This window comes from Drosophila suzukii, chromosome 2L (assembly GCF_043229965.1).
Source record: "Drosophila suzukii chromosome 2L, CBGP_Dsuzu_IsoJpt1.0, whole genome shotgun sequence".
Lineage (NCBI taxonomy): Eukaryota > Metazoa > Arthropoda > Insecta > Diptera > Drosophilidae > Drosophila > Drosophila suzukii.
In genome coordinates, this window is record NC_092080.1 from 15,872,115 (window position 1) to 15,893,670 (window position 21,556).

At 39.6% G+C, this 21,556-nt stretch overlaps 1 protein-coding gene across 3 annotated transcripts in view; it reads right to left on the reverse strand.

Annotated features, from left to right (window-relative positions):
* step (cytohesin steppke) overlaps positions 1–21,556 on the reverse strand; it is a 36,667-nt gene that overhangs the window by 5,084 nt on the left and 10,027 nt on the right. For 2 of the 3 annotated variants that reach the window (XM_017089662.4, XM_017089663.4), the window contains one exon: positions 1,144–1,276. In XM_017089662.4, coding sequence (XP_016945151.1) covers positions 1,144–1,276 — 133 coding nt within the window. Of the gene's footprint in view, positions 1–1,143; positions 1,277–3,749; positions 5,001–21,556 lie in introns of all 3 variants that reach the window. The other variant, XM_017089660.4, reaches the window with a different exon arrangement.

Below are 21,556 nucleotides of genomic sequence, written 5' to 3' on the forward strand. Positions count from 1 at the left end.
GCAAACATGTTGACATGTGGGTCACACAATGTGGAGGCTCTAAAACTCAAGTTGAAGGTGTATATTTAGCACTCTGCCCTTTCGATACGAAAATAGAACGATTTCCCTATAAATTATTTAGCTCAACCTAACATTTCCATGATATTCTTGGAAAAGAAGCAATCAAATGGGTATTTCCCTGTACTTTAAAATAATTAACAACAGCTTTTCCTTTAAAATCTTCAAACTCTTTTAAAGAGGTTCACCATTTATGTATTTATCTTGTATACACCCTTGTTTTGGGACTATTTTCTGGCACGATGCCCCTATGGCATCCTCCCTTGTCAAGTTCTCGGTAATATTGCGACATTGACATTTCCATTAAATTAAACACTTGAGCATTCTGAGGGTTTTCCATTTTTTTTCTGGGGGAAAGAGGTGTCGACGCACACGCACGTACTTCAGATGTCAACGAACTGTCAAATTTGTCAGAATTTTAAGATAGTGAATGAACGAACGCCCCTCACCCACATAGACAACACCCAAAAGATCTTCTTCGGCAGTCCTCCAACTGCACTTACTGCATTTTTTCCTGGCTCATTACGTTATTAAATTAACGTCAAAATTATCATGGGAAGAACGTGTCCGTAAGTCCCACCATACAGCACCGATACAGGCAATCCTCACTCTTTGACAATTTCGCATGGTAATTTTGCCTCTTGGCGCCGAAGCACGCTCCATGGATTCTCGCGGAGATTCTGGTGTGAATTAACCCTCCGCCACACCATGTCTGTGGTGTTGACGTCTGTCCCCTACCCTCATCAGCTCAATTATAAAGCATTTTGTCTGACTTCATTGTCGCCGAGCTTCGGGGTGTCGCCCCGTGTCATTGGAAATTCATTTAAATCATCGCATTTGCAAAGTTTACATTTCACGACTTTGAGCGACACTCCCTTTTGCCTGATTGCCAAATAAGCTGATGTGGAGCTGTGGAAAATCGTCTGGATTATATAGGGAGAGAACCTTTTAAATTGCACTGAGCTCTGGCTATTTGCATATTGAACCGCATTGAGTCATCAGGAAATTACAAGCCGAATCGAACAATAACTTTTTGAGGGCTCAAGGGGAAAGTACATACATTTTAATTTTAAGCATTCAACTCACCTTTTTTCGGATCCATATTGAACTTTTTGCGGCCAATGGACATCTGCTTGTCCTTATTGGAATGCTTGCAGTCTTCGGGCACATCGAGTGCCTCCATTTCCGAGACAACTTCGTTGAGTTCATCTTTGATTTGCTGAAATGAGAGATTCGGAAACGAAAAGGTTACACATGAGAATTTAAAAATAACTTGAGGAAGTGCCTGAAACAAGTGGTGCTATAAATACATATGCAAATACAGTTTGCAGTCGACAATTCCAAGTTAATGAAAAAGTTCAGGCCACTTGGCTGCTGTTTAAACTGCGTGTGATATTTATAAAAAAAAAATCCCATAAATTCTAAGCAGTGCTCAGTCGAGTAATTTGCATTTCCTCAGTGCCGTGTCGCCTGTGGACTGGCGCCAAATAAAAAAGCTACTACGACGACATACACTCACTTGAAATCATTTTTAAAATTGGTCCGCTCTAGAGCTTAAAATACAAATGGGGGGAAAATAGAGCAGATCCATAAAACCCAATGCAAAGTTGATTTAATTGAATTAACGAACTACCTGACACTGAACCGGAGACATCGCCTATGGTCACTGGTTCCTCAAGAACTTACTCATCAAGGGTCATTCCGTAAGAAGAATGTCAATTTGATGTGGTGCTCGAAGAAGCGGAACGAGTGAGATTCCACCGAACCTAAAGTATCTTGTATCTGTGTATCTGTAAGCTACTATATTGTTGAGTTGACGCATGAATGATGAGATGAGAGCCACGAGACCGGAACATATCAATTGCCCCGCACTCATTCACAGCCCAGGCCTAAAAAGTGACCTTCTGACTTGAGGGGAGGGGGTATATGTATAAACCATCAAATTGAAGGGAGAAATGTTAATTAAGCTCCATAAAATACATTTGACAAATTGTCCCAGTACTGTGTAATAGGCTTCACGCATATGCAGTTGCTAAGATCGTTGAGATTCACGATGAGATCATTGGGACCTTCAATCGAGTCAATCGAAATTAAAATTGAAATTGAAATTCTCATTGAATGCGGATTCGCTGAGTAAATTAGTATTTCAGTGACTTGTTGGAATATAGATCCAATGGTGTCAAGAATTTTATATCTCATCGACATTGAATGATTTCGAGGAATTTTAATGCTCAATACGTGTCACCCAGAATAAGCGTAAGCAGAAAAATGTTATTTTTGAAGAATGATGTTAAGCAAATGTTTGTCAATAAAAGTGGATAAGATTTCTCATAAAAATGATAGCTTTGCTTACTCGTGGTAAACGGCGTAAATTTGTAATACAAATACCTCTCCACATTTATAATAGTTTTTTTTTAATAATTTACTCAACTCACACCAGCATTTAATAATTTAACGACTCTATTTTGAGCGTTAAGAGTTTCCCAGGCTTTGAACCATTAATTTTCATTACCCATACTCCACACCACTTCCGTAGGCCTTAAATTTTCATAAAGCGCAATCCTTAAATAAACTTTTGAACAAAGAAATTATGTAAATTTCAGTTTTCCAATCAATACAAGGGTCAACAAACCAAATGGTAGCCTTAAGCTACCAAGCTACGCCCCATAAAACCATAGAAAATGACATAAGAAAATATAAAAAACTTGAAGCGTTGAACAGGTTCTGGTATCTAAATGTTGTTAAAAAAGCGACAATTATTAAAAAGGCCCAGGTGGACACGGTTTATTGAGAGAAAAAGATCAACTGGCAGGGAGACAAAGTTAATGAACGTCAAACCTAAAAATAAACTCAAAGCGAGACTTGGTATCTTCCCAGTTAAAGCGACAGGTAAAAGATACTTGATGACGAGTGTGAGAACATGCCGGATTTGAGTTCCAGAGAAGCAGCTACAGGTGATAACTGGTTTCGGACTGGAATGCTCAATGCAAATTCTTCGAATCACGGGGATATTAAATGTATCTGAGCCGAAAAACAAATTGATTGTGGTATAAAATGGCAAAACAAGATGCCAAAAGGGAAGATTAAAAAACCCAACTGAAAATCAACAAGAAGATTTCTTCGGAAATAGTATTATTTTGCATTGTTTTTTTTTTTTTAACCGCATAACTCCCAATTTGTATGAAAAAAAAAAAAAAAAACTTTCAAGTGTGACTTATTTTGTATTATGCCGTACAATTCTCTGGTGTAGCAGAAAACCCCAATTTTAAAGCGATAACAAAAACAATACATTTTATGTTTTTAGCGAGAATTCATTTAAATGAGTTATACTTGTGGGCATATTATAATAATCCAAAATAATTAATTCTCAATCAAAATATTGTAAATATTACAACTCCAAGAAAATCATTATCATTTTTAAATATAATGAAATATGTTGTTAACATATCAAAACAAAAACACTTTTAAAGTTTTTAGGGAGATTGTTTTTTAAATTGAATTTTTTACGCAATTTCAATGAGTATTTTGTGTGGATACCAAATTTACAAAAAAAAGTACCCTTTATAATTCTTTATAAGAATGTGGGAATCCCTACAAGACTTTGATATGTACTTTCCGTGTAAAAGGAAATGAACACTAAACCGATGAAGCATCATCAGCTGTGTTTGGGAATTTCCCTTTCCCCCACATACCTTTCCCGGCCGCCTGAGGATGACCAGGTTGCCACTCTGCTCCGCATTGCTGCGGTTTCTCTCGAGGAGTGTGCGACAACTCTCGCAGAGATTCGATTGCTGGCTGCCCCTTTTGCTGCTGCTGTCGTTGTTGTTATTGTGGTTCACATTGTTGTTGTTATTGCTGATCGAGTTTCGCTCGGATTCACTGGGGGAATTGGAGCTATCGTCGATGAAGCGCAGATCGCCGGTATCGGGTGTCAGCGGTGAACTCAGACCCGAACTGGGATCCGTTTCCAGTTGCAATCCGGGATTGTCCATGCCCATTCCCATGCCCAAGCCCAAACCCATTTCCTTTTCACTATCCACATCTACATCCAGCATGCAACCCAACGAGTTGGACCGTATTTTACGCGGGGATCGTCTTGAGATGATCTCTCCCTTCTCATTCAATAGGATTTCCACGGGTCGCGAAATAACCATGGTCCTGGTCGTCGTCGTGGTGGTGGTGTGCTGGTACTCCGTTCGTTTGCTGAGGATCGCCATGTTGGGTTCATCGGGGCAGGGCAGGCGTTGCACTTCGGTGACCTTGCGGGTCATATCACTGCAGCTAACAGTTTCGGTGCTCAATGTGGGACTGGCTGGAGGTGGGCTATCAGGCGATAGATTGGTGATGTTGTATGTGGCCACGCTGGTGTAGGGTGCCAGCGAAGGGGAGCGGGGTTTAACCGGGGGTTTTGGGGAGATCTTGGGGGTGGGTTTGGGTGTGACCTCCTTGCTGGCCTCATGCTTGGTGAGCAGATTACAAAAACAGCGAGTGCAAACGCTGCTCAAGCTACTACCACTACTACTGCTGCCCGTTTCCACCAGACGACGGCGATCGTCCTTGCCTCCTGGCGAGGATGCATTCCGTGGATTAATATAGAAGGTGCTGCTGCTCAGACGACTTCCGGGCGATCCCTTTGTGGAGAATCCCACGCCCACGCCCACATTTACAGCACCACTTCCAATACCATCGCCGGAGGAGAGGTCAAAGCAGCTCCTCTGCAACTGATGCTTGCTGCCAAAGCTTCCACTGCCCCCCAATCCCGAGGAGCTCTTCTTATTCTTGGGCTGCCGGCGCAGCGAGGAGAACCAGTTACTGATGCTGGGACGCTTCTGGTGCAGCGAGGCCATCCTTCTGCCTCTTGGTCAATTGCTCACTTCCTGGGAAACAAGTTTTGGTCCTCTTGAATTTGGGGCAATTACACTTGCTCCTCCATGGTTGTCTCACTGAAAATTTCAAAGGTCTTAGTTTGGAGAAGGAGATCTTAGGGCTCTTGAGTCAGGCAATTTACAAGTACAAAGCAGGGATCTTTCTTCGGTTTAACCCATAAATTAATTAGCCAATTTGGGCTGTCTTCGCCCCGAGTGCAGTGTGTGAAACCCCACAAAGCACTTCTCGGCAGGAAGTGTCAGCATAGCCTCAGAATTGAATTTGTCTGGCGTCGCAACATTTTTCGGGTTTCCCCTGCCAACTCAGAACGGAGACACAAAACGAATTACGCTAATGGCCTGCAGGTTAACAAGGTGATGGCGTTCCCTAATCCCAGGGCATGCAGACGCGACGAAGAAAAGGACACTTCCGTGTGTGATTTGTCGACTTGCGGCTTAAAGCATTGAATCAACAGAACAGAACACAGAACCCAGGATCAGGATGGGCATGAAAATGGGATTGAAAATGGTACCGAGTCTGCGGCAGACGCCCAGCCATTCCTTTGTCTTGTGATTTATTGAAATTTCTTTCAGGTCCCCTTTGCACTTGGTGTCTAATGTTTGCTGTGTGCATTATTTTCGTTTGGAACAAACCGGAAGGAAGTCAGCTCGATAAAGCTCGGGAATTGTTTTTTGGGAACAAGCAAGACCAAAATCTAATTGGGGTCCGTGTTCTGGGTTTTAGCAAACACGAGAAAATCACTCAAGCATATGAAAAAGTTTAGCGAGACGAAGATTTCGCAAAGATTTATGGCATTTTTGGTGAGATGATTATTAAAATGTGTCCCCCACACAAAACGAAGAAAGCCTTATTTACACAAAAGCATTTTTCATCGATTGCTTTCAAAGTGTCAACGGAAATGCCTGTCAAGACCCTCACTTTTAATATAATCTGTCAATGGAATGTACGGAATACCAAGGGTTATTGCAAGTCCTGATAAAATTACCCCTAAAATAACCTTTAACGTTAATTAGGGTCGCATTATAAAAGTTAAATTACCCAAGAATTCACTTTGATTTTAAATAAGCAGGCCTTCCCAGGTTTCAACTACCATATTTACTTTAATCAATGTCAAATTGTTGGGGTCCCCCGACCTGTAAACGAGGCGTGCGGACTCTCTAATGTCCCATCTGGGACTTGGCAACCGGGAAAATGACAAAGTCCCCGGGGACGAGCTCTCTTACAGCCAACAATTGCCTGAGTTTTGGCCTTGCCACGCCCACTCATAAGGCGGGGGAACCCGAATGAAGTATCCAAAAGAGTTTTTGGCATCCTTTTTACGGCGCCTACGTGATTGGATTGCACAAATGAGCGAACATTCAAATGGATTGCATTTAATATGGTTCCTATGTAGATGTTCCCTATATAAATACATATAAAATAGCCAAGTATAGAAGGCAAACACGATGGGGCGGCGACCACATAAAAGGCGCGGCCAGCTTCGTTGACCAGCTTCGTTGACCAAGTTGAAAAAGATTGAGGCAAAAGACAAACACTGGGTAGAACACACAGGTGAATACCACAAGAAGAGAAGACTAAAGAAGGAAAATAAGTAAAATGAAATTAAATTTGTAAACAAACTATCAATCAAACTGAATGAAGCCGACACACAGTCAAATGAGTATAGTACACAGACATACAAAGGGCGAAAGATAAAAGCAGATCCCACAGATACATGTGCATATATATATAGATACAGATACAGATACGAGCACCGACAACTTGAAGTGGCCCATCAAAGCTGCGATTGTGATTGCTACCTGTGGGCAGGAAATGCGCTTTGACTATGGAAAAGTAATGGCTTGTAGGACTTAACCCCTTGTGAGTTTTCCCAAAGTCTTGGCCCGTGATAAATGGGGTAAAAACAAAATAAAAGCGTATAAAAGACGCCGCCACACACACAGTAGCCAGCAAAATAAGGGCGTGTCTTGGGCCATTTATCTTGACAATTTAATCTACACTTTACACTTTGCAACCAAACAATTGAAAACTGCTGGCGAACGCCTTTTTCTCGGCCAACGCGCTCTCTTAACCCTTTTGTCTGGGATTGGTAAAACCAATTAGAAAATCAGACACATAAACAATGCCCTAGACCGAAATACATACTCTCTCGCATAAGAGCCAGATAATACAGAAAGTACCATCTGGGACTCAGGCGACGGGGAGTGAAAGAAAGGGATTGGCGGAGAAAGACCTTTATTGTCGACATCGTCGGCGTCTGGGTGGATTTGAGTTTTCCCATAAGTGACTTTTACTTTCCTCCAGCAAAATGCAATTAAACGCAAGCTTTCCTCGCTCACTCTCCAATTGCGACAGTTAGTTTTCCCTTCTTTTTGTCTCTCCCGACATTAAATTAAATGTATCTACGTATCTCGGCTTTGTCGGGTCAATGGCTCCCGTTGATGGAAAGTGTGAACATTTTGTCTGCAATTGTTATTGATTGTCTGTGTAAAACATGCTAAGAGGATTTTCTATTTAAGTTAAGAGTCTTAGCCTTTGTCTGCCCAGCGGAAAAAAGTGAAATTAGAATAATATTTAGGGAATATGACTTCAAGAAGCCTTTTAAAAATTTTCCGTTTTTAAATTGCGGAATTATCTCCTCGAAAACAAAAGCTGAAACTATTTCTCGCTAATGATCAAAACTTGTCCAGCCTCATCGCCCATAAAACAGCACGCAAAAAAGAAATCTACAAAAATGCCATATAAAACAAAAAACACTTTACAATAGAGGATGCTGATGAGACCTCGCCATATGTAGGCTATACACTTTTTGTAGACTCTATTTCGTATAGTTTGCGTCATTTTACTAAATCGAGAAAGATGCAAATTTGTGCCTGCGATGTGGGAGAATGGGGAATATTGCCCGCATTAGTTTCGGGTTTTTTATTTTTGGAGGTTTGTTTTTTGCCACATGAATGGCAGGCAATTCGCAGGCAGCAGCTGAAATTAGGAGCATAAGGATGATGAAGAGGAGCACAAACAGAAACCAAGCAAAACTAAACAGAAAAAAAGGCAAAACAAATATATAATAATAAACAAACCCGCCCGGGCTGCCTTGGCATCCATAAACGTAATGAGCAATGTCCATAGAGAGAGATACAGATGGAAATATTTATACGAGTATTACGTATATAGACTAGTCAACCGCCCCTGGGGCAGGCAGCAAACAGTGGCAACAGCTGGACCTCCCATTTCAATATATTATTTATATTTGGCATTTGTTTATGATATGTTAAATGGCATTTGCTCATTTTTTATACTCGACACACAAATGGTGAAAGATTTCGTCTGCCCTTGACGGGCATGATATATTTTGTTTCCATTCTCGTTTCCGTCTTGAAAAATCACTCGTTCAACACTTATGGTCTTATGACACTGACTTCAAATTCTGGTAACTGCTTGGATTTAATTTAAAAGGTTATGGCAACTTAAAGAGAAAAAAAAAAGGGACTACAGCTTTAAAAATATTTGATAATTTTTATAAAGATATTTTATAAATATATCAGATCTGTTAGTCGAAATGAAAGTCACTGTGATAAGGCTACAACACCCAAAACTAGACATAAAAGTAAGTTAAAATTTAATAACTTTTCCAATTAGTTGCCATCTGCCTTTAACCCCAAGTAATTATAAATCTATAAATAAGCGGAGAGATGTGCCTGGTTACACATGATTGTCTCTGAAAATTAGCCTTAAGATTTTCAAGGCCCTAAGCGCCAAGCTATTAATCTAAACCACTCTGAACTAATAAGTGTGGAGCGGTCTGTGTATTAAAGTGCATATACATTCCCCATAAATCTCATTCCCTCGGCTATATTTCTCTGCTCGGTGAACCATTAAGAACGCAAGTTCGTTGGCCCACTTCGCCGGCACAAACAACAATCAACAATGTCCGCCAACAGAATATCTAAAATAAATGTGTTTTTAATTAAATACCTTTTGTTTCTACTCAGAATAGAATAGAATACAGGAGACAGAAGAAAGCTGGACAAAAGGTAAGTCGAATACAATCAGAGATGTAGATGCGGGTGGTACGTGTATCTATAGCCTGGTAAATGTACCTGGATTTCCTCAGCTATTTCTACTCCCACAAAAACGACGAGATAGCCCTTTATAGTTAATTCTTTTTTGGCAGACATTTCCCACAGCTCATTAGAATGCCGCCGTTTCGAATGTAATTAGATTGTATTGTAGACATTGTACAAAAAGGTTGAGAAAACGACATTACTTTATACTTTGCTCACACATTTGGAAGGAATTTCTGCTGCTTAGTAAAATGTTAGTTACACGCGCTCTGCATACTAAACACCTGCGCCCCTCACACAGATACTCAGATACTTTTGCGTATCCGCGAGGTAGCAACAGGTGCACCTTGTTTTTTTTTTTATGGCAGCTCCCAAACAAAAACAACAGACAGACGGGGGCTTTTACGTAGCTCGTTTTGCTTGTGGCATCGTATTTTACCCATGTTTATTGATTGGGTTTTCCGCCTCTGTTTACTGGCGTCAATTTGCTAATTGTGCATTTCGCTTTCGGCCTCAATTTCAGATAGCTAATTGTTGTATCTGCTGGATACGTTCTAACTCAGATGGATCACTTTTACTTTTATGCACTGGCATTTCGCACTGGAATGCTTTTCGGGTCAAGGTGAGAGAGGGTTCGTTTGTTGTCTACGCATTGGAAATTCAATTTTCCCAATTGACTGTCAGTTTGCTAGTTGAATATGATTTTGATGGATTGATTGATTGACTGATGCGAATAGAATGAATGACATGGCGCAACATCAAAGCAAATTGCATAGACGCATGCTGAATTTATGAAAATTATTTCAGATTTATTCCGTTCCCTAAGTCCCCCCTGACTCCCCGGAAAGTTTTCAAATCTTCCAACTTGAACTGGAAGTGGAAATGGAATTTTTAAGTTTTTGAGTTTCTTGCCCTTTTTGGCAAGAAACTTTTTGCAGTCCATGAAAAAGTTTTCGTCAGCTGCCGACAGAACTAATTAGTAAATGAACTTCAAACAAGGGCTAGTTCAATTAATTAAAATAGAAACCAAATCTTTATCCAGAGCAAAGGTAAAATCCATTAGGCCTAGGCGATTAAATTTGAATAATTCAATCAACCGGTTCTTGACACTATTATCATTGTAAATGGTGTTAAATGTATTTAACATTCAAAATTAATGAAATAACCGAATTTTACTGATGGGAACCAGTTTCCGTACCAAAAATGCAAAAAGATAAACATGTATAATCATTTTTGTATGTGGGAAAGATTGTTTTGAAGAATTAGCATTGGAGCGGGCTTTGAAGGCAACGTAATATCATTTGATTAACCATAGCCCAAAGTCCAAAGGCGATACCAAGTTTGAATGCCTTTGTGTTTTCCCCAAGCTGAGAGCGACATTAAATGGAACTAAACTGTGATAAAACATAATGCCAGCGGATATGGTTTTTTTCGTAGCTTGGAATTGTTCTACAATGCCTTGTAATTATAAAGAAAAGTTACTGATAAAACAATGCACTTGCCAGACAAATGGGCACTAAGGGAATTAAATGTGTACTTAAATTGATTAAAAAATCATACGAAATTCCCAATGGTATCATAGTTCTAGAATAAAAAAAATATTAATTTAGAAAAGAAAATCAAGGAACATAATAGAATTTTTATTGAGAATTGGTATAAAAAAACAAAACCCTTGCATAGCTTCAACCATACAAGTCGGAATTCCTAAACACCGAACAAAACAGACAAAAAAGCGGAACTCCATGCGTTATTTTTGGGCTAACACTTTCCATTTTTCGCATTTGAAAGTGATGTCAAGATGCCAAGACAAAGAGCGGAGTCGAGACACGGCAAGGACCACATAATCGTAGTCTGGCCCAAAGTCCCCATCTCCTTTTCCCTTTGCCAACGAGACGTGAGATGTCTGCGAATGCTGTTTGGTCGACGTGATTTGAACGCGCAAAAGACATCCGCACTGGTTATTTTTTTATTTTCTCTATCTTTTTCCCTCTATCTCTCTGTTGGCACTTTCGGTTTATTCTTGGCTCTTTTGTCTCCGACTCGCTGTCTGTTGTGGCTTCCTAAAAATGTTAAAAATGTTTTTTCTACACAATGTTTTTTGGCTTCTACTTGCCGAGATAGACACTCGTATCTTTTGCTTACTTCTGTGCTCGGCTTGTTTATAAATTGGAAATTTTATGGTAAACCCAAAACCCGATGAAACCGAAAGTCCATTGCCTTTTCCAGCAAGTCAACATATGTGTGCATTTTGCAGGTCCTTGAAAATAGCTGTCGACACGAGTTCTCCTTGGGTTCTTTTTCCTTTTTTTTCTTGTGGCGTGTTAATAACTGAAATGCATTCTTAAGTTCTACTCGAAATTACGTCGCAGATACTTTTGTATCTTTGTTTATGCATCGCATGGTTTTTCCTCGACTTTTCCTAGGCAAAGCAGTTCCATTTCTGACAGCTCGTTACGAGTGCATTCGATTCCGTTGCAGTTCGGTTTTCCTATGCCTCGGATCTTTATTTTTATACACTCGGCTGACATATGTTTCGTTTCATTTAGTGTGTCAGAAAATAATATTATGGCCTGTGAAGGAAATCACGTTAGATAACGTTTTTTGGCCGCCATTTGGTCTGCCCTTTTAATACTCTTATCGTAGCGATTAGAATATAGATTGGGGTATTCAAATAACTAAACATATTGACGCAATCCCATGATAAATGATCAGAGAAGCCAAGCCAGAAATAAGCAAATGCCCGAAGGCCATTCGAATATTTCGCTATTGGACTTGGCAAAGTGCATAACTGAAACATTTATCTAGCCAAATGTTTTGAAAATGACTCATGACACATTTTGCGTAAAGTGAAATTCCAATGCCTTGGCCCAGACATTGTTCAAGTCTTTTCTTAATTAATATTAATATTCTTGAACACAAACAGCAGACTCTGAGCAAACAATTTCTCTTTTTCGCTATTAATTTCTTTTGATTTTCAAGAACATCACAAGTGGAAACATCAAAAATTTCTCTCTGACTTAATAAACATAAATATTGTTAATTTTTGTTATTTCGCTATGCTTTGACACGAGATTTTGGCCATCATTTGTCTTAGCTTTATATTTGCTTTTTTCCTTTTGGTCTCCGTTTGTTTATTTTATTAACAAAAGCGAGTAAAACGCGTGCGAGGCGATCTAGTCATGTTTATTAAATAAATAAATAAAGATGATGTACTGCTAAGTTAAAATGTGGCAAAAACATTTACTTTAGATGTGGTTCGGCTTAAAATATGTCTTTAATTTGCTCAATTTGTACGCCCACAAATGATTCAACATTCCGAGATGGGCTGATCATTCAAAAAATATGTATGTATCTTGGTACAGTGCGTTTCGCTACTGTTTGCCATTTTTGCTTGGAATTTATGAAAGGAAAATTTAAGATAAGAACGATCATATATATCTGATCCAAACTGTCCAGATATACGATCTAACCTCAGAAACCGCATGTGGGAATCAAGAGTGAACAGTGTCATCGTATAATATATGGACTAAAGTAGCACAAATTAATTTGCGCGAAAATATTTTCCCACGTGCACTCGGAATATTTTCCATTTTAGACCAGTTCTGTACGGATTTTGCCACATCTGAGGGGTTGGATCCGAACACACCCCCATCGACCGACCTCGTAGTTCATCTTGCCCCCACATAAAATGTTTGGACAGGTCATAAAATGTTTTGGGGTTCGCATATTGTGGGACTAATTTATGTGTTTTACATGAGTGAGGTTTTTTTTTGTGTGTATGTATATGCTCCTATTTCTGCGGTTAGTGGAGGTGCAGATACTCAAGCGTCCACTGGATTAATGCCACTTTAGATCTGCTGCGACATAAATTACAAAAGCCAACAACCAGCTCTAGAGATCTCATGCTTTCAGCATCACAGAAAATATAACATATCTCTAAATTGGATTTTATTCGCCCAGGTTGGCTCTATTTTTAAAGACGAAATAAAACACCAAAGAGCTGGCTTCTAAATAGAAATGTCTGCCTGGCAGCATGGCAGAGTTCTGGGACCCAAACTATTTTCTCTCATTGGATTCCTAATGCATATTTGTGTTTTAAATTGAGTTAGCATTTGCCTGCTTGAAAGTGTCTGTGTAAATAGCCAACCAGTTACCAGGTAAAAAGCACTTTGCACTTGGGTCTCTTGTTATTATTTGCATACCGAAATGAGAATTGGGATTGGCAAGGTAACTAAACCACATTTAGAAGATTCAATTATAATGCTTAGATCAAAGTATATTAATGATGAATTTATAAAGAAATATTTCTGTACAAAATTGTAAAAGCTTTATAACTATAAATTTAGATGGAAAAACTTCAATATTTCGAAACTACGATAAATGGTTTTCCTGGGAAGTAGCTGTTTTTACTGTGGTAACCAATTTTCCTTTGATCTGATGGTTTTTTGCCTTTATCACAATGGTACTTTTTTCACATTTTCTTTAGGCCCCGAAGCATTTGTTCTTCCTCTCTTCTGACTAATGGCAAACCATTTACAGTGATACTTAAAAATCGAGGACTTTCAGAATGAAGAGCGTTGTGGCGTTTAGCGAGCCGCTGGAAGTCCTTCAGAAAACCCTTGACACACAAATCCGCGATACTTAGAGGGGGTGGACTAAAAGCCTCCTCCAACTGCTCCAGTTTCTTATTCATCAGTCCCGCGCCTGCAATACCAACGAGTTTCCTTTCTCCGCTAAACGTTTATAGTATTTTGCATTTGCATCGGGTGAATCAACAAATAGAGTGATTCATACGCGGACTATTAATGAGAGGAGTCTGTACGTGTGTGCACTGCCCAAGAGTTCACATCGAATATGTAACTTTAATGGAAGTGTCGCAACTGAATGACAAAAATAAAAGAAACTACAAGACAAAAGGCAATTGCCCACAACATTTATATGTATAATTGAGCAACGGGGCGAGAGAACTGCATAATCAAGTGAAGGGGTCAACGGAATCCAGAAGAATGCCAAAGACTTTGGGTGGGGAAAACCAGTTTCATGTACAAGCTAATTACGAGCCAGTCGAAAAGTTGTGTCAAGTATCTGTAGGAAATGTTTCTGCATAATATCCATGCAAATGGAGAGACCAGAAAGCTGCAAATGAGCAAATCAAATAGGAAAAAAACATAAAAACAACTGCAGTTAGATAAACAACTTGTTGCATTCCCAAATGGGATAGGATGGGATGGATTCTTTGCACTGTTTGTCATCTCTATCCGCATTTCCCAGTTTTTGAGTACCCGTCATTGTCTTCATGGCTTGTTGGTGTGGCCCATTTGCATCTGCAGACTTCTTCTGACACTTCTCCTCTGGCGCATTGCAGTTTAGATGAAATTGCCTAGATAGGCCTAGACAGGCCCAAGATACATTGGCCTCCCATTTGCAGTCCCAGTCCCATGCCCCTTTCGCATTCGCCACTTACTCCAGTGACTCATGTTTTGCTTGCCCTCGTGTTTATGACACACGCATTCACTGGAACGGACCTACACCCAAAGATCTGGCCACAGGAGCTCCAAGAGCTCCAAGAGCCCCAATCGCAAAGTGCCTCGCCTTGTCTGCATAAATCAGAAAGTAGATAAAGAAAATTGCAACTACATTTTACAAACACCAACTGCAACTGCAATTGCAACGTAAGGCCGACAAACTCCCAATCCGGAGACGATAAGTGAACTGCATATAGAGATATTAGCGGTTCTTAAAGTGCCATAAACTGGGGTATAAAGAGTCCAAAGGGAAAGGGGTTCCGGTATCCACACACAGCAGCGTAAGTGGATTACGAAACGAGCGGAAGTTTAAGTTGACACAGTGTTTCAGTTTCAACGAGGAGTTTGACGAACAGTGGGCCCCTTTTTTAAGTTTATACATTGAAGATAAGAAAAATATTTTATAAATTTCATGGTAAATGTTTTTCTAAATTGAGTCATTTATAGTTTATTTTCTCATGCCATATCTTAATATTAATCTCATTTCCTTTTTATTTATTTATTATACCAAAGAAATTTGACATTAGGGAATATTTCTTGAATAGTAGAAGCGAAACAGCGCTATTCGATATTCTCTGAATTTAAAAAGCAATACACTTTTTTCTATGTGTAGTAAATACAAACACTGCATTTTATTTCCTATTTAAATCCCCTTGAGGCTCTCAATTCGCATTTGATTGCCCCTACCATGACCTTTGATTGAATAGTTTCGATTTAGCAATTGTTATTGTCCAACCTTAATTGCTTTATTCAATTTTGTCAATCCGAGCTCGGGTTCCAATAAACACTTTAGCTATAGTGAAATAAACAAGTAAATAAAATTAAGCAAAACAAGCGTAGAAAACGACCACAAAAAAATGGCAAAAGTAGAGGTAGCAAATTCCACAACGACACCCAATGCAGTGTGTGTTTGGTCTGGTCAAACAAAAAAACATGGGAAAAAACAACAAGAAAAAATTGCAATAAATTAATTTAATGGCAACGACAACAAGCAGTAACAGCAACACCAACAGAAACCAAAAACAACTGTCAACAACAAGGGAAACAGAAGCTGCTTTAATTGTTTACAATGGCACAGGGACAAAGTTCCAGGCGTCTGTTTCAATTTCCACAGCCTAGGAAAAGTAAAGTAAACTGGCACTGGGGAAACTCACTCATTGATCTTCGTTCATTCGAGTTGACAAAGACGTTGTGACAAGGACACACCCCAGCAAGAGATCCCAAAGACTTAAATAAGACATCACAGGGTCCCAAGATTGAATGGGATAGGGTTAGGACAGACAGCCCTTGCAAACATTTTTATTGCTTTTTTGTTTTTATTTATTTTGTAGTTTCAGCGCTCCTCTCACATGCCCATTTGAAATTCGAACCCTTGCCAACAGCTTCTAGCGCCATATGCATGCGAAATATACATACAATATTTAGGAGGAGGAACCCGGGTTGGTTCTACTCCCTCCTGACCTTCTACATTTCGGTACCTTTTCCCTGGCACGCGAAAGGAAGTCGAGTTGAATGTAATAAAATGGTTTGCTATCGGTTTTTGGTATAATTAGCATTTTCCGCCGACCGCCGGCAGCTGTTCACATGCGGGGGTCGATCGGAACTCCGGGCCCCATATGGTGGTAGCTGCCATTTGCAGTTTATTACTACCCGAAACCGATTGAACTTTTAGGTCTGTTTTGGTAGTTATAGGCGTAATTGAGCTGAGGTAGTTCGATTTTATTAAGCTGTCTGTCTAAAGAGGAAAAATATGAACATTTGAATCCTAGGTTTTACTACATTCGATTGCTTGGTAAGCTTGATCCTTAACTGATTTAAAAAATGTTAGTATCCATATGACAATTTCGTCCCTCTCAGTAGAAGTATTTTTAAAAAGAAAAGACGCTTAGCAGTGTCTTAAAAATGTATACTTATATAAATGCTTCAAAATATACTTGTTTAGGTTACCATGACTTTTAAATTTAAATCCAGTGTTAGTAAGTCAACATTTAACTAAGTGCCATAGGGCTACTACTTACAATACCCCAACACCCCAATATCAACTGTTCCTTTTAAGTTGTAGCTAGTTATACCCGTTACTCGTAGAGTAAAAGGGTATACTAGATTCGTCGGAAAGTATGTAACAGGCAGAAGGAAGCGTTTCCGACCCCATAAAGTATATATATTCTTGATCAGGATCACTAGCCGAGTCGATCTAGCCATGTCCGTCTGTCCGTCTGTCTGTCCGGATGAACGCTGAGATCTCGGAAACTATGAGAGCTAGGCTATTGAGATTTGGCGTACAGATTCCTGAGCTTCCCAGCTTGCCACGCCCACTCTAACGCCCACAAACCGCCCAAAACTGTAACTCCTACAGTTTTGATGCTAGATAGAAAATTTTATCTGAAATGTATTGTTCTCATCAATACCTATCGATTGACCTAAAAAAAAGTTTGCCACGCCCACTTAAACGCCCACAAACCGCGAAAACCTGTGACGCCCACATTTTGCATGCTAGATTAAAAATTTTAACTGAAATGTATTGGTGTCGTCAATACCTATCGATTGATCCAAAAATAATTTTGCCACGCCCACTCTAACGCCCATAACGCTTAAATCTGTCTACCGCCGGTAGGTGGCGCATTTTAATTTCGCTTTGCTGCTTGCATATCTCCATTTCCCTTTGAGTAACGGGTATCTGATAGTCGAGGTACTCGACTATAGCGTTCTTCCTTGTTTTAAATTTAGCTTTTAGAACTTAAAACGTACATAACTGATTTGTAGAATTCCTATAGCCATATGACACTATCTTAAATTTCAACTAACTGATTAAATTTATTTAAATTAAAAAATAGTCTAGGTCCCAAAAAAGTTTTACGAATTTAGAGTCAATATCAAAATATTCCTATAAATTTTAGATTAGATTAATTAAATCCAGTAAAATTAGAAACTTACGCAGCTACAACATCATTAGATATTTTATAATACCCCGAAACCTTAAAAATAGATGCCCCATTTCACATTCACTCACTTTCAGAAAGTGTATTAGAGAGTGTGAGTATTACACCCACCAATTACACAGCTAAAGTGACTCATGCACTTCCACTATCCTTGCAATATTACATCGATAGTGCTTCCCTCCTTTTATTACATTATATTTTCTAAATTTTATGCTCGGCAGTTGCATTTCATTTTCAATAGTGCAACACCCACCCATTGAGTTCCACCCCGACTGGCGGCAAAGGCAATTAGCTCGGTTCTGACGTTTCTGTTTCGAGGGGCTGCCATGGAGTCCGGTCTTTAAGCACGCCCTGCGTCGCCTTGCCCTTCAAAACTGGGAGAATATTGTTACGTAGCGCTGGTTTTTATTGTCTGGCCAAGTTAAGGCTCACTGGGGCCTTAGATGCACACACAAAGTATCTAAATATCTGGCCGTATTGTTCAAGTCATGTAGGCAGTAGAAGAAGAATGAAAAGGAGGGGGATACTCTGGTAAACAGGACGGGCGGCTAGGTTACGTGCCGTGTCCGTGGGCTATTAAATTAATTATGCCCGCTTTAATGACTTTTGTTGGCTTTTCCTATTTTATAGATTTATGAAATGTGTAGAATATCAAGAGAGACCCTACCGCACTTTTCCGTCTTTAATTGTTTTTAACATGAAGTCTCTTAAGTCTCTGTGTAATTTTAATAGTCCTAGGCTAAGTGTTAATCTTGAAAATACTTCCCTTATTATCGCAATTATTCGTTTGAAAAATTCTTCTCAACCTATGAGGCCGTAAATCAGCAAAGGTGTGTCATAAAGTCACGGAGATGACGAGATGGGTTTATTAACTACATGTAGTTCCGGCTAGTCTAATAATTTTCACGATTATTAATTATCTGCTTTGAATGACTTTCGCTTAGTAAACAAAAATTAAATACAATCGAATGTTCGTGTTTGTTGCGCACTTTAGTTTCAATCGCCCCACAAAGTGAGTGTAATGATTGAAATCGCTTTGGCGACGCTTTAATTGATTTCGAAATGCGCAGTGTCTGCCAAGGGAAATCCGAAATATTTTAACGCCTTTTGCCACATCTTCATGTGAATTGGTTGTTGTTTTGATGCCAGTTTTAGCGGGTCAGTAGGAAATAACGATGGCCAAAGTGACCCAGGAAAAGCCTCCAATTTTGTAGCTCAAATCAAGAAAATCATTCAAATTTCACACACGCTTTGCACGATCGTATATATGATATTCTTAGATCATTTTGTATCGTGACTTTTTTTGTGGCTCGCTCTCAGCCATTAGTTTTCAGTAATTGCAAGCAGAATATATTAAATTTCCTTTGAGCACAAAGTTGCTGGCTCGTGCAAAAATTATATCAAATTTTCGGAACGCTTGCCCAAGGTTTTCTTTCCATATAAATATGACGCGTCTCGACAGACCAAGTCAGTCTAAATTACACGTTATTGAGAGGGGTTTCATGTTTATAAAGGCGTTTTAAATGGGGTGGGAAACTAAGTTAGTCTCATTTTGGTTTTGGAATAGGGTTTTTAATGGGCTTTAAATTTTCGGTTTACAGTTTCCTCAATTTTCCAATCTCAGTGTAGCTACATAGTATATTGTAGGTATGGAAATATATGAGGTGTTGATTTGGTATTTTTATAGAAAGAAATAGATTCTGACTAAATTTACTTGGCAAATAAAGCACGTTTTCAATTGAAATCAGTTATGAATGGGAAAAGACTATCATTTTGTGAAAAAAAAATAGTACAGTGTTAATAAATTGAATGGAACCATTTCACTGTTATGAACAAATTGAAAATAAATGAAATCAACAGAGCGAAATATGTTGAACACCTTTGCGTAGAACTTTATTAAAAGTGTTTAGTTGGCACAGGATATTGTGTGGTTACCAGGTAATAAGGTAACCCTTTTCGCACCTGCCGTTGATTATATTCCCCCCGACATCCTTCAAACCGAACCGATTGTAGTCAAGCCACACGTGCTGCAATCGTTTTCGAACCGACTCGGCTAATGGACATTTTAGAAAAGCGACCATGGGTGGGGAAAGGGGATACCATGGGCTGCCAGTGACTGCCGTGCATTTGCATTAAATATTAATGGCAAAATGCAATTATTTTCGCACATGCAAGGTGCCCAGCGACCCGGTACTGAACATTAAACAACATTAAACAAGGGACAAGGCACGCGTTGCGCATGTTTGTTGACAATTAATGCCCGGTTTTTCTTGCTCTCGATGCGGTTTTGCAGCTGATGAAAAACAGGGAGCGGTGTGTCTGGTCTAAAAATGGACAAATGCGGCCGGCTATGAACCCAATTTCGCATTAATTTCCGCATAACTCGGACAGGCGGCTGGCACGATCGCCGGGCGAAAAAGATAAAGCCAGTCGAAACTATGGTAGTCAGGTCCACTCTTGTATCCAGCGGGAAATTCTTGCACGGCATTTGGGATGACCCCTTGTGCCATAACTTAAATGAACGCATCCGCTGTGGCATGAACTGATGCCCCTCCTCCTTTAGCGACACAAAACTGAAAAAAAAAAGATATTCCAATCATGCATTTGCCCTCCGATGCACTGAACTCTTCTTTTCCTCCTCCGCGGGCTGCTGTGGTTGCCTTTTCATCATCATCATCGCCATCATCGCCATCGCCGCTACCCAACTGGATGGATTTTTACTATGGGTGTAGTCGCGGTTTGTCTGGGTGGCACTTTGATGTTGTTTTAGTGGCTTCTTTCCATTTTCCCCTCCTGTCGTTGCCAGAGGTTATTATCCCCTGATTAACCGCAATTGCCGCTGCTTCTTTTATTTTCTTTATTTTTTGCTTTTGTCTCACTAAACTTGTTGCAATATCTCGTATCTTTTGCTGATGGCCTGACTGACTCCACAAAATCGACGCTCATTCGACTGTCAATTGGTTGCATCACTGGGTTTGACGATATTTCTTATCAGCTGTTATTAAGAGAAACGGAAAAGCTTTCTAGAGTGAATCATGCATATTTTTGCATCCCATATCTAACGTTCATAACAAAATATGCATGGAAAAGATTCAATTTCATTGTCTAATTTATCATTACTCATCATTTTATATTAATTTTAAATTATTCCTTAGGTACAAATTCATTAAAACTTTCCCTCCCGCTAATTGCATCAGATTAGATATCAAGAAATCTTTTTATTATAAAGTTCCCGCCTTCACCTGTAGTAAGAACTTAGTTTTTATTATTAAAATGGAGATAAGATTGGCGTTCATGACAACTAACAATTCCAATTCCGTATGTTTTCACTTCAATCGAAATCCCTGCTGAATTGCTTTGGGGAAACAAAAGCCTTTAAGTCAAAAGGATAGATGTGCCCTTTTTTGGCGAATCCAATTCCAAGCCATCGTACTTTTAATCAAATAACATTTCGAGTACTCTCCAAAGCCACAGAAGCACCGAAACTTGTCATCCAATACAATTTTTTGTGCGCCAGCGAAGTGGCGCAATAAAAGAGCAAACTCAACGCATAATTCCAGTGACAAACCAAGTGGTAAGTATTGATTTTTTGGTCGCTTTTTAGACGCTGAAAACTCAAAATACACTTGGGGGCAAGTGTGTGGCTGAACTGCAGGATACACAGGGAAAAAACATTGATAAGACAAGATTGATAAGATCATTTTTCAAAGTTCCATTTGGAGTTTTGAAAATTGCTTCCTCGAATTAATTTTAGGCTCTATCCAAATGATACTTAAGAAATTTGATCCTTAAGGGTTTCTTTTTCCGTGTACGTTTCTGCAGAGTGAGCACTGTACAGTGGCCCAAAACAGCGACGAACTGGCAGCGCGCGCCATTTGCATTCTTGGCACCATCACAGCGAGAAGAAGGAAAAATGTTGGCAACACTCGGGGCCTTTCAGCCTTCGGTCCTCAGGCCCCAAACCCCTTTCCCTAATCTCCCGACCTGTAGTTTTGTGTGTTTTTGGCATGTTTCATTGGCAGGCGCGCTTAAAATATGCTAAAAAAGAGAGAAAAAAGTCGCGCAGCAGGTGGATTGTATTTGG